The 14,103-nt window shown below is 39.4% G+C and overlaps 1 protein-coding gene across 1 annotated transcript; it reads right to left on the bottom strand.

Moving 5' to 3' along the window:
- Window positions 1-254: 254 nt before the first annotated feature.
- On the bottom strand, window positions 255-13,209 carry RAB18 (RAB18, member RAS oncogene family). The gene is made up of 7 exons (XM_082046644.1): window positions 13,048-13,209; window positions 11,047-11,102; window positions 6,773-6,834; window positions 4,742-4,814; window positions 3,630-3,748; window positions 3,483-3,549; window positions 255-2,001 (listed from the first exon to the last, which is right to left on the bottom strand). Exons 1-7 carry the CDS (start codon window positions 13,113-13,115, stop codon window positions 1,823-1,825), a joined length of 624 nt encoding a protein of 207 aa, XP_081902770.1. The 5' UTR covers window positions 13,116-13,209; the 3' UTR covers window positions 255-1,822.
- Between the last annotated feature and the right edge of the window lie 894 nt (window positions 13,210-14,103).

Below are 14,103 nucleotides of genomic sequence, written 5' to 3'. Positions count from 1 at the left end.
TCTTCTCAACATAGGGATACACCCAAACTAGGGGGAAAATAGGTATGGAAATTAACTACAGGCATCTGCCAGCATTATGATACCTGCCCAATATTACCAAAATAATAAAGTTTTTCAGAGTTTTGATGCTCCTACAAGTTTCCTCTATTGTTAGACTACAAAAACCAGAAATCCTTTGACCTCAATACCAAGAAACGGGATTTGCTGAGCCCATATATTCTGCATGGAAGAGTAACGCAAATCTAACATCTTAATACAATATGTTCATGTTTAATATTACATATATTTAAATTAACCTACTACATTAATAATACTATAGATACAATATTTTGTAAAAACAACTAGCACAGTTAAGTCTTCAAATGTTGGTATTGTTTTCTAGTAAGTGTAAAACAGAATAGAAAACAAAGTTTATGTGTGAAGAATAAAGTGTATTTTAACAGAAGCAGCCAAGACCTGCTGCAAAATACAGATCATGTATGCTGACATTTACACAAAACCTTGCAGTAACAAAAGGTACTGTCATTCACTATATTTACAAGAAACCGCCCAATAGTTCAGTTACCAATTGCACTATAGTGATTATTAAAAAAAAAAAGAAAACAAACAAACAAACAAAACAGAAAACAAAACCCAAACCACAGCATCCTTGTCCTTCACAAACAATTTGTCTGTTAAGAAGTGACCTTAGAAAATATACAACTCTACAACAGGAAGAGGTTAGAAAAGTTGAATACTGTGGAAAAAAAATTTATTAGTCTATACAAGTCTTCTGAAACAAACCATTGGCTTTGATACAGTAAATTCAAGTGAATGCTCATTGCAATAGTGTTTATCCATACAGAGATCAAGAAGCCCTATAGCTTCTCATTTAGTGTCTGTGACACGAAGTTTTATTTCTGAACAGGTAGTCGCACAAAGCAGACATGTGATAGAGATCTTCACAGCCACAGTGAGCTATAGTTTGAGATATATTACAAACACTTAGGAAAATGAGACATCTGTACCGAAGTGTGGCAAATTTATTCACAATGAAAGAACAAAGATGTCGATGAAACCCCTTGCCAAAAACGAAGACTTTCTACAGCAAGTCCAGAGTAGATTGCATCATAAAAACCTAGAGTGCAAGACTACCACAAATTTAGTATATAAATATCACAGGATTAAAACTCCAGTTAAGCCATCAACTGAAGTGAAGATTAAAAAGAAAAAAGGGCATCCCTCAGCTTTGCAAAGGAAGCTTTCAAAGCATCTCTTCAAGAAGGTGCTGAAGCAACTATGGCCTGGACCAATTTGTATTTTAGACAGCTCTGCTGAAAGACAAAAACTTAGCAGATTCGTCTAAGAACTGTGCCATCTTATTGTTTTTAGTGCCATAAAAAAGCATTTACTAGAAGAGATGAAATGTAACATTTACAGCTCACACTGTTTTCAAGATCTGTGCACACTATATAGTTCTATAATTTCAAGAGTATTTAAAAAGAAGACAAAGAGCAGACAATGCAGTAACGTATTTTTGTTAGATGGATTTGTTTAGAATAGTTACATGATGAATGTCTACAGTCATAAAATTTTTAGTGCATTTGTTCTTGCACATTATTGAATGCTACTTATAAAAACCCGAAGATTGCAAATTGGGCATGCTTACCATAACATTTTCAAACCGGGAAAGCTGCACAACATTTTTCCTACCAGTGTTCACTGCCATGATACAAAACAAATTGTGCAAACTGCAAGGTCCCTAAAAATAGCATTTAATGAATTTATGTACAGAAAGATGTCATTATCTGTTTAAATATGCAAAGAATAAGCTTCCCAAAGTTTATAACATAGAACAATATCCACCACATGCTCCTCCTCCTCCATGTCCATCATCCCTGTTTGATAACTTTACACCTCTGTTTTGGCTCTCACTCTCCCACAGTCCAGGAGTCTGAATGATCTTTTCAACAAGTTCTTCAAAGGCACACTGTACACCATCGCATGTTTTTGCACTTGCCTCTGGAGAAGGGACAAAAGAAGTCAAGTGTTAGCATAGTAACGTGTTTAACATTTCTCTTTTGGTTAAGTCTCAACTTACAAAATAGACTTCCAGCTTCTACAATATATTCTGCAACAACACAGTGGAGCCAAAATTAGCAGGTATGTAGATTTCTGTCACCACATGAGGCAGCACCTCGAGAGACTCTTAACAGAACAGCTTCCAAGTTGAACATAACTAGAATATCTGGAGACAACTATAGATTAGCCTTATTTTTCTATGGAAAGCACTTCAGCAGGAAGAAAGAAGGGTTCTACTAAAGATGTCTGATAAAGCTGGTTTTTGTTCTGTATTTCAGTTCAGTACATTAGTAAAAACTGCAGTACCAACATACTGTAAGAAGCAAGGATCCATATGGTACAATTCTGGATCATGACACAACTCATCTGATTAAAAGTTATCAGGGATTTCATTTCTTCTGCAGTTAGCAGAATTCTAGGTAATTCCACTCAGGAGCATTACTTTGGCTAAGCCCAAGAAATCTGCTCACAGGGTGTATTATGAGAGTAATAGATACCATCTGAAACTGTTCAGTCCCACTGAGGCTGGCACTGCTCTTCTACACAGCCATGCAGATACTTAGCACACGTAGCATGTATATATATACATTTATAGTTTAAGTTTTAAGTTTCTTTTAATCTTCCATGCATTTAAGATCTTGTGCCTCAATTTTGAACTTCTTTTTCCACATCTCACACTGAAGCCAAAACCAAACACAGTAAGGTACCACACAATGACACGCCATTAGTCAGAGATGGGAACATAAGTCTAAGCACAGGACATGCCAATGAACTGCTTTGCTACTGGACTCATCCTATAAAGTAGGATGATTCTTAAATGAAACATGTAATAAACTTATACATAAACAATTATTTCACCACCCGATTTATCATCACGAGACTTCAGCTACAAGACCCATCTCATTTTGCAGCAAGATGAGACCAACATATTTGCTGCAGTCATGATTATGTAATCATTCACTCCCACCCACCACTTCTAAGTTAATTATATTCCTGCTTATTTGTACATCCCAGTTCTAATACAGATTTCTGTCAAGTACCAGCACTTTTGCTATGCTGAAAGCTGGCCACTAGTACCTCTTTCATTTTGCTTCTGTTATTAATTTAGCAAGTTGGCTGGGAAAAGAAATCAAACAAAACTTGAAACCTAAAACAGGTTTTGTCAGACTACAGTAGAGTCTGTATTCCACCCTTAATCCTTAGGCATTTCAGTATACTCACACACAGTTAGAACAGATACCTGGACATATTTAGGGACAATTTTAAAAAATATGTGAATACCTATTATCTTTGTACCTACTGCAGCTGAGAAATATCATTAATTGAATTACATGTATAAAGACTAATCAGGCCTACAGAAGGGGAACTTTTCATTATGTAACAAAAATCAAGTAAGAACCCTGCAAATTTCTATAACATACCTATGAACAACATGGAATGTTTTCTTGCAAATTTGAGACCTTCATTTCTGTCAACTTCACGGTTTTCCTATAATAAGACATAGCATTAATATGCATTGTTAGCAAAATACACCAACAGATTACTTACTGCAGTTAAATTCAGTTTACCTTATCAATCTTGTTTCCAACTAACATTTTCACTATGTCATTTCTTGTGCAGTATGTTTCCAGTTCATTTAACCAGTTATCCAGCTTGGCAAAAGTATCTCTTCTCGTGACATCATAAACTGAAAGACATTAGTAATATTATTTCCACAATGTTTTTTACAAGAAATACAGCTTGTGTTACGAAAGGAGCAAAAATTATGGCTTTTTGAATTAGAAAACTGAAGGAGTCCCAAGGATTCCAATTTACTTGCTACAGTAAGATAATAATGAGAAGAAAGACTTGAACATCCACCAGCTCAAATCACTGATATTATACTAACACAGAGCAACTCTAAGATTCAGTCACCTGCTACTCTCAGACTATTTTATTTTGAGACCTCCTAGTTCCCAGGCTAGAGACTATCATTCTCCTTTTTACTAATTAAATTAATGCACACTCTGAGGAGTCCGGTTGGGATTTTTTTTCTGTTTGTGTCTCCGTACTGATGAGATGTTACATAGTCAGAATCACTTGAAAAAATATCAGTCTGCTCTGTGTAGGAGAAACCCAGGGCAAAACCCATAATTGCAACTTCGCAGTGAAGTCTCTCTTGCTTTTCTTTCATATATGGAAACCTATTAACTAAGCACTGAGCTCTGAAGTTCTGCTTCTGCACTGCTAGAAGTGAGGAGCTAACCAAATTAAGGGTGAGGAAGGAAGTAACAGAGAAAGCTCATACAGAAGGAATACACTGAGAAGAGAAAAATCTTTTTTTTTTTTTGACTCTGGGCTTAGTGAGCACAGGCAAAACCCAAAAGTAATAAATAAAAGGCAAACTGGCAGCACAGGGACAGCTCCAAGCTATCTCTTCAAATAGCAGTAGCTTTTAATCTCATACCTAAATAAATCAATAAATAAAAATCAGTGGTTCTCAGGCTGGTGAGCCTGACTACATGAGAAGAGGCCAGAATACAACAAATTCAAGATCCTTTTAATATTAGAGTTGTTCAACATGGATACAATGATTTTTAATATCAATTAGATATTACAGAAAGGTTATATGAGTTTGTGTAACTCCAATGCACAAGCAAATCACAAACTTCTTCAAAATTGCACACAAAGCTACACTTACCCAGAATAACACCTTGTGCACCTCTGTAGTAACTGGGTGTTAATGTTCTGAACCGCTCCTGACCTGCAGTATCCTAAAAAGCCATTCAGAAAGTTCCATTATTCAGAAGTTGAACAGAATCTAGTTTAGTTCTCTGGTATTCTGCTTCTAACAAACACACAAAATAAGATTCAAAGTACACTCAACTACCAGATTAACTGAATTTATACCCTACTGTTTTACTGCACATTAACTTTGAGATTTTATGTAGTCTGCCCTGTGAAATACCTTTAACCTGTTAGGTGTAGTGAATAGCTGGAAAATACAGCAGTAAGATAGCCGTTTTTGCTGAAGCATTTGTTCTGCAGCTAGTACAGCAGCAACTGGCAAGAAAAAAGTATAGCTGCAACACTAAGATTTTGTAACAAGCATAAAACCCATGGCAACAGAACTAGTTCCTTCACTTCAATCACCTTGGTCCAATTAAATTTGATTCAGTGCCAGGGTAAATGCATTTAACATGCTATGAGAGAGCAGAAACAGAAATAATTCAGAGGCTTTTCTGGTTTTAAGTACAGTTGAATTTACATCCTCAAATTTAAAGTGTTAACAGCTCTGCAAAAAACCTAAATTTTAAAACGCTGCTTTCTGATCAGAAATTAAGTTACAGTGCACACTCATTCCAGAATTTATGCATAGAATATTTAAATAACTTCATCCGAGTCACCCCAGGTTAGAAGCAACACATGAAACACTGTGGATTCAAAACAATTCCCTACCAAAGAACCTAGACAGCTGAACTGGACTTTCCAACATTCTACAAGCCACTCAGTGAATCCCACACATTTCAAACTGTTTTTGTCACGATACACCCTTCTAAACTTTTTGTTTCCATTTTACCTCAGAATTATTTATTCACCTTCACCAATATGAATGAATATAAATGCTAAGGTAATCCTATGTAACATTTTTCCAACCCATGATCACTCATTATTCTGTTATCAGTCTGGTTCTCCTCCTATAGCTGCTGCAGTTATTTTCGTTGTCAAATCCATTTATTTTAGCAATTATTACTGTTGTCACACTAAGACATAAGTCCTGTTTGTTTGTTGAGATATGTAATACCATCAAAGCAACAGAAGTATTACAATATATATTTAGTGTTTCACTATTGCTTCCCAAGGAAGTAAAGGTCAGGTATCTTTCTTATATGATAAACAAGGTTTTATTCCTGCTTGCTACAAGAAGTCACAATTGAGCCTGAATATTCAAAAGGTGCTTCAGGTCACAAGTTTGCAGGCTGTTTTGCAGAATGTTTTAAAAAAGGGCTTGGAAGTACTACCTTTTCCTTCCTCGCTTGCCATGAACTTAAGAGTTCTACTTTTAACTAGAGTAGATGTTGAACACTAAGGCTAAGATTACAAACACTGCCTGTCCTTCCTTCAGCTGCATCTGCTACAAATAACACTAACCTCAAGCCTATAAAAGTCTCTTTGTATGAGGGCTATGAAGTTTTTTGGGCTAAAAACTGTTTTCAGAGGTAACATTTCAGCATAAATTGAGCATACAACAATAATTCTTAACCTATTAATACATTTCTGGATTTTGTCTAAAACATTCAGGTTAACTGCACCCTTTTTAAAACCTGTCAAGTACATACAAGAAAAACGCATGCAGGGAAGTCTCCGATTGGCAAGGGCTAACTTGAGCAGTTAAACAATGAATTACACATTAAAACAAAAAGAAAATTAGGAATGGCCCAAATCACAGTTTTAAAGTCTGATTGATTTAGTGTCATTTTATTTCTCCTTTTCTCTACTCCTACCCCAACAAGACCAGAAATCAGTGCTGCAGAAGCAGCTCACAAACAACAGAATTGCTCCATTAGCCATTGGTCACACAGTTCATTCCACCTTCTGAATGGTTCAATATTAACCTCCTGCTCCTCCAAATCACCTTCATATCAAGAAGAATTCTATACAAACTGTAGATTATACAACTATCACTATTCCTAAAGCAAAGCAATACACTAAGAATTTAGGCAAGACTTACCCATATTGCCAGTTTAGTTTTGTTTCCATCAACTGAAATAGTTTTCACCTTGAAGTCCACACCTAGAGGAGGAAAAATATTTTAGTTCTTCAAACATACTACAGCTATTTTTGAAAGAGAAAGCAAAGAGGAAAGGAAAAAAAAAAATCAAACTCAGAAAACTCGTTGTGTTTTGGCAGGAGCAGAAGAGTGAGTTTCATTAGCTGTTTATGAAACTTACTCTCAAAACTCAAGGTTTTGTCCCTGAAGGGCTTTTGCAAAAGGTTAACGGCCTTTTAAGCTATCGACTGAAAATATTTTATGGTGAGGCATATACTACATTTCCTGTATTGATGCACATATTCCAGAACAAATATTGAAGTTTATAATTCAAATACATTAACTTTCTATTCACTACTCACATGTGTTCTTCTTGAGTACATCAGTGGTCTTGAAGAACAATATGCTTTCAAAATAGAGAAGGAATCTGCATCCAAGTAGCTAATTGTTCTGTTTGTTTCCCTATCTCAATCTTACCAAGTCCTGTCAAGGTGGTTATGCACAGATAAACTGACAGAGAGACTCATCTACTACACAGTCGATATCCTGTGAGAAATAACTTTAGATGTCAGTAATTCCTCTAACATGTCAAGCTTTGGATGATTTGAACATGCAGCATATCTCTTACAGGATTCTGACAAACTCAGGGACTCACTAATACCATGCTCAGTGACCAAGAAAAAAACTTGACAATATGGTAACAGTTCTGCTGTTGATAACAGTTCTTCCTCTCCCTCAACATCTGACAATTCCTTTTTTTTTTTTTTTTAAATATACAGGAACTAGCAACCTATCACTTTCCCAAGAGCAACCTGCATAAAACTCAAGCCAAGGAGGACAAGATCTTAATGACTGTGCAAATTTAAAGTATACAGCAACACACATCAGTTTGAGATGCTGGGTACAGTTATGATCCATTTTACTGCAGTTTAATCATTCGGTTACCAATAGCAAGTAACTGGAAGCAGGTTTAAATTATTTTGGAATGACTCCCACTCCCCACCAGGCAGAAGCCCTGCAATGATGTAGCAATGTGGAAAGTTGATACGTTTATATGAACAACTTTCAAGGTTAACAGCAAATGTTTTGCACTTTGACTTAAAATGACAGTCATCATACTTGCTACAAGAATAAGAATTTATCTTTCAACTATTCTAACACAATGTTTAAGTAGGGCCTCATGATAAGTGTGCTGGACTTATATTTCCAACGACCTGCAGGTTACAAACAAGCTCAAATAGCTGCCACAATACATTCAACTTACAAAGCCACAGAGGGTATATAGGATGCATAAGAAACTGCACATTGCAAGCAGATTTACAACTTCACTACAACTGAGGTTTAAGAGCTTTATTTAAAAAAAAAAAACAAACAAACACACACACACAATTTTTATTCAACTATTTCACAGCTTCGGCTCACTAGTATTCCCTGAAGTGTCAAGTGATTTTCAGACTACATTCTACACTGGACGAAGCCTATGCCCTTTATTTCAAGCAAAATTTTGTCAAAGTAAATTAACTTTTGCAGCAACTGAACTCAGTGTGTTCAGGGACTATGAGTCCCTAACACAGCAGTAATATAATGCTCTGTGCCATGCACAAGGATGGTACATTATTCAAGAGTTACATTCACAGAACAATCACTATTAACTTTGTTTTAAACACCTGTTCTTAGAACTTTACCTAGTTCACAGAAGACTGCTACGCTAGCAAGTTGACTCAAACTGATCATAAAGAACATCTTGTCCTGCCAAATTTTCAGCACTGAGCAGTAACCTTTAGACTAACAGAACATCATCTTCCACTGTAATTGCGTATTTCTTTCCCTAAACTGTAAAAATCACCATTGCTCAGTCAGGATGCCCAACAGCTCACAGTGCATTCTTCTATCCATTCGTCTGACATCAAAACCTATAACTCTGGATATTACAAGTTGGTGACATACTTAACGTAACAAGCCAAAAGTATGTAATAGTAGTTTCAAGAAGGAAAACACTTTTTCCTTCGGACAAACATAGTAGGTGTATTTTAAAGCCACAGCATCCTTCTCCCATCCAGTAAACAGATCCAGTGTCTTGTCCCTGCATAGTTCTGCAGTTTTCATTTAACAGAAAGTGAATATATACCTTTATGTTTGCCTTCCTGTTTGCTTAAAATTAAAAGATAATGCTTTAAATTCTGCATGAGAGATGCAAGTAAATTAAGAAACTAAAAAGAGATGAGAGATGTGCACAATACATTGTTTCACTTATGAAATACAGATTGCACTGAACACCTATCTAGTACCTCTCATATAAAGAGCAAGCAAGTAAAGAAAAGTATTAGTAGCAAGAACAACAAAAAATACTGGGGAATATATAGTCTGATAAGATCCATGTGATGGAGCGCAGTAAATGAGTTAGACTCGAGAACACAAGGAGGACAGGCTTCACGTACCATGCTATCGGACTTCCATAGGTGGGGTCACAGTAGCTCTACTGTACCACACTACTACAAATGTCAGCTAGAGAGATCTAACAGCCAGGCTGATCTAGGCCAGCATTTGTTCAGCCTCCAGAAACTTCCTTTTTCTGCCAAATATAATTTTTATTCTGGATTTATATATTTGTTTCAGATCTCAAACTCTATTCGAAGTAATGTTCATACTATTATTCCTTTTTTTACACATAAGAAACATAGGAGGGTAGGATCTGACAGTAGTAAACCTTGAGTTGTTGCTATTTAACAGCCAACAATTAAGCTACCACACATGCTGTTATGCATTTTGACAAATCCCAAAGAGGAAGAATGACTTCAGGAAATAATTCCTTAGTTTGCCAAATAGTGCACTGCTGTCAGTTTCTGACATTGGTAAATATTATTAGATAGGAACAGCTGAATGAAAAAAATAAACACCACACCACAATCAAGTTGCCCACACTAAGACTGAACTAGTCTTTTGGTATCTAAAATGTCATGAAATCTAAAGTACCTGATCTGCACTGATTTACTGGCCCACATGGTTGACATATCAAGAAAGTTATGTGACTTGAAGGATACACAGTGCCATCTTCACTGCCTGATATATTCCATTCCTGCTACCCTTTCCTCCCTCATTAACTGAGGTAGGGTTATTTGCACAAGTTTGGTTTTTTTACAAGAAATAGAATTAACAAAAATAGGCCACATTCCTCCCCTCGGCTGCTCAATGCTTTGCATTAAACAGTACTCCTGTATGTTATTAATATGACTGAAAAATAGATCAATTTATTAACTTCTTAAACAATTAAACAGAGCTGGCTTTGCTTACCAACAGCTGAACTTAAAAAAAAAAATGGATACAAGTCCTTAGCCAGAATTCTAAAATGCACTGTGTGGAAAAGTCATCTCTATTTCCCATTACTTCAGTTATTAATTTGGCACAGAGCTGCATCACATGCTTAGAAGTTTCATTTTGCTTCCCCTTCGACAACCCTCTACGTAGTATATCCTGCATTCTGGTTCACTGTCCTCCAGCACAACTGATTTCACTGTTGGTGGGTATCACACCAACATAGCAATGACACATCACTGCTTTTTTCGCCAGCAGCTCTGGATTCTTGGCTCTCTTTGATTTTTCTCAGGAGTCTAGCTGCCAACGCACTGATTACTCAGTAGAAGAGAAAAAGCCACATTGTAATTTCCTCCCTATAGAGCAAAAGCAGAAACCACACAGAGCCCAGGACACTCCAGTATTGTCAGGAGCTGCAAGAGCTAACATCCCCTATTAAAGTGGGTCTTAAGTCTTCTTAAGACAGCTACCAAGTATCATATCACACAGAACACAAGTTCTGGACAGCAATATTACTATTCAAAAAACTTGATAGCTATCTTGCAGAGATAAATTGTTAAGAGACATAACAGTAGCTCTTATATTTCACTTTTAGCCTGAAATGCTGGCAAACAGTGAGCAGCAGATTGTTCCACTAGCACTTTTCACTGCCTGTACCAATGATTTCCATCTTCATGGTGAAGGGTGACATTTTTATCTGTTTTCCTAGCTACAGATATATTTTTGTATAAAGGGGACAACTACAGACCAGGCAATGCTTTACACCAATGAGCACTACATGCTAAAACTGCATCCACATAGTTCTTTTCTTACAGAGAAGACAACGTTTTAATTTCACAACTGGTTAGGCAAGTCTGAACAAACTAGAATTTTGTACTCAAGTTGGTATAAATTTTTCTCAGGTAGCATCAGCACATACTTACCAATTGTTGCTGCAAGTTCCGGGTCAAATGTGTCATCTGTGAACCGCAGCAGAAGGCTGATAAGGAGGGAAGAAAACTAAGAGTTACTATTATTGCAGCATACCCATAGCTTGCCAGGAGCCTATAAATTACAAGTCTGAAAGTAACAGCAAGATCACATAGCTAAATAAAAATACATCTCATTTTCCCATAGTTTCTCTCCTACAAAAAAAAAAAGAACATGAAAAGAATACAGTAGGCATGCTCTGCTAGAAGAGCCCAGCCCTCTTCTCTGCACCTATGACTAAGTATATCTCTGAAAACAAAGTACCACACAAGTTGTCAAATCAGTTGCATGAACAGTCACACGGTCTACTTCTCAAAGCACTTTGCTTCTATCTTATTCTATTTTCGTTCTCCCAGAATTCAGTACAAAAGATTGTTTTGGTTTTATATTGCCTCACATAGTATTTCTGTAAGCTTGAGAAGAAAATTCCAAGTCAGCTTTTCACCCCAGAAATAACTCCTTGAACTGGCACACAGAACAGTAAGGACTACACCCATCAGAAAAACAGATGCAGAGTTTAAAAGCAGAATTAGCTCACCATTGTTTTATGATTTTGTATCCTTTTTGCACATAAGGACTTCCAAAAACACACGCTCCCCTATCCTTTGCTACCAATAGAACAGCTACAACTAAGATTTACCAGCACATCACACTACAGTAGTAGGGTCCCTCAAAGAAGTGCCCATAATGCCACAGTACTTGTGACAAATGTAAATATTTAGGCAAGAGACAAAGACTCTCAGCATGCAGTTTTTTAAAATCACCAGTCTTATGCATCTGTGGCAAGTCTATATTACCATGTGGCAGACAGCTGTTTGCTATGACTGACAGCTTCTATTCATTTCCAGGGCACAGAAACAAAACAAAGCCCTATTGATTTTTTAGTCTTTTCCCTCCCTGTTTTTTTTCTCCTCTCCTCTCTTTTTGTATGTGAATTTAGCAGCCAAGTCCTTTTTAGCATTCGGACACAGTCCTGCATTGACAGAAAACTGACTGCTGAAATTCCTTCAGTAATTCTGGGTGACAACTCTGAAGTTAACCACAGAACAACTCTTTTTTTTCCTTACTCCAGAACCCTGAAGTAAAATGGGAGCTTTATTTACCAAAGAATAATTTTTTTTTATAAAAAAGCCCATCAGTTTTTAGTGGTAGCTTCAGACAGTTGAATCAGGATGCTATTTAAGAGCAGCTATTTTTAGTTACAACCAAACCTATTTAAGGTCATAGTAGAAGACTAAGATTACTGTCATAAAACCATCAAAACTTACATGACTAGTGTGGCACCTTCCTGCATTTATATCTCACTTCCTTTACTAAAATCTATGGCACTAACAAAAAAACAATAATAAAAAAACCTAAACAACAAAAAAGTAGCTTAGACAAAAGCCATGAAAAGGGCAGGGGGTGGCAGGAAGGGGGCAAATCAACCTGAAAGGACTTAAGAACGAGTGTAGTCAGAAAAATCAGTGGTAGAACTACTTCACGGCCTGCCTTAGATGCCCCTGTCTCCCTACACCCAGTGCTAGGTCACTTATGACTCTATATGTACATATTATGGAGCAGTTTAACACCAGAGCGCTATGGAGATGTACAGGCACTTTACTCTTTACACGACACCAGGCTGTACAGGACACAGGGAGGCCCGGTTCCCCCCGGCCAGGCCGGCACAGCTCCGTTCGCCTCAGGCAGACACCAGCTCTCCCCTCGCCGCCGCGGGGCCGGCGTCTGGGGAAGGGCTGGGAGAGATGCGGGCAGCCCCGCGCGGGGACAACCCTCGCCTGCAAGGGGGCTGGCCGAGAAGGGGCGAGGACGCTCCCCGCGCGGGGCGCAGCCCTCCCCAGGGCAGGCCGCGCCGAGGCCGGGTGTCCAACGCGGCGCCGCGGGGGCCTAGGCCGGGCCTGACCACTGCCCCGCGTCGTGGCAGGAGAGGCTGGGGGTGGCGGGCGCCCCCTCACCTGGACTTGCCGACGCCGCTCTCGCCGATGATAAGGATCTTCAGGGTAGTTAGCACGTCCTCGTCCATCCCGGCAATGCGCCCGGCGCGACCCCGACCGACGCTCCCTGCGCAGGCTACGACGGCCTCACCTGCGCATGCGCGCCCCGCCGCCCTGTGTCACTCGCCCCCTCGACGCCCGCGCATGCGCCTCAAGTGCACGAGCGGCGGGAGGAGACGGGGAAAAACACCCCCGCCCTGCGCCTGGCGCATGCGCACAAGTGAGGAAGCGGAGCCGCCCGGCGTTTGTTTACAGCGGGCGGGGAAGGGCCCGTCCGTGCCGCCAGCGCGCCTGCGCGGCGGCGCGAGGGGCGGGGGGCTGCGTGTGTGGGAACCGCGTGTGTGGGACCTGCTCTTGGGTTTTCAGATCCTGAGTCAGGGTCGGTGGAGAAAAGAAGCCAAATAAAATTGCAGAGGGGAAGGAGGAGGCTTGAGCCGCACAGCAGTAGCTCACCAGCTGCGTGTGCCCAAGCAGAACAAGCAGCGACCTCTCAAACCTACCGCCAGAAACATGGGCTCGATTGATCACAAACCCCGCTGTGCCCAGTGGTGTAAGCCAGTTGATGTGTGTCACTACATTTCTGCCAGCAGAATCATCCATTCCTCATTGAAAGCCATACCTGTTCTAAAACTAGTGCGAGTGAGAAAGCCTTTTTATAACCAATTCAGCTGATGTACTATTCCAGCTCCATACCGACCCAGACCATGTGTGTGCAAGCACAACCCTTCATGAGGTGCACCACTGATGTGGGTCTGAAGTTGTCCTGGGTCTGTGCTGCAGCCCCTGCGCCAGCCCGGCAGCCCCTGCCCATCTCCAGAGACTGACTCACACGTGAACGGCCTCAGCCTCTTCCGTGGTCACACCAACTGACAGAGATCAAGCCATGTCAGCAGGTTGCACAAGGCGGGTGTACTCAGGAGACTGGTGTTCTGTGTCAGAATGGTGGCTGCAAATGGCACAGTTCTAGCAGAGTCCTGATTTTGCTGGGCACTTGCCTTCAACTGTATTACAGGGTCG

The sequence above is a fragment of the Streptopelia decaocto genome (assembly GCF_964273445.1).
Source record: "Streptopelia decaocto genome assembly, chromosome: 2".
Classification (NCBI taxonomy): Eukaryota; Metazoa; Chordata; class Aves; order Columbiformes; family Columbidae; genus Streptopelia; species Streptopelia decaocto.
The sequence above is the reverse complement of the archived record's forward strand: the minus strand, read 5'-3'. Positions and strand labels throughout refer to the sequence as shown.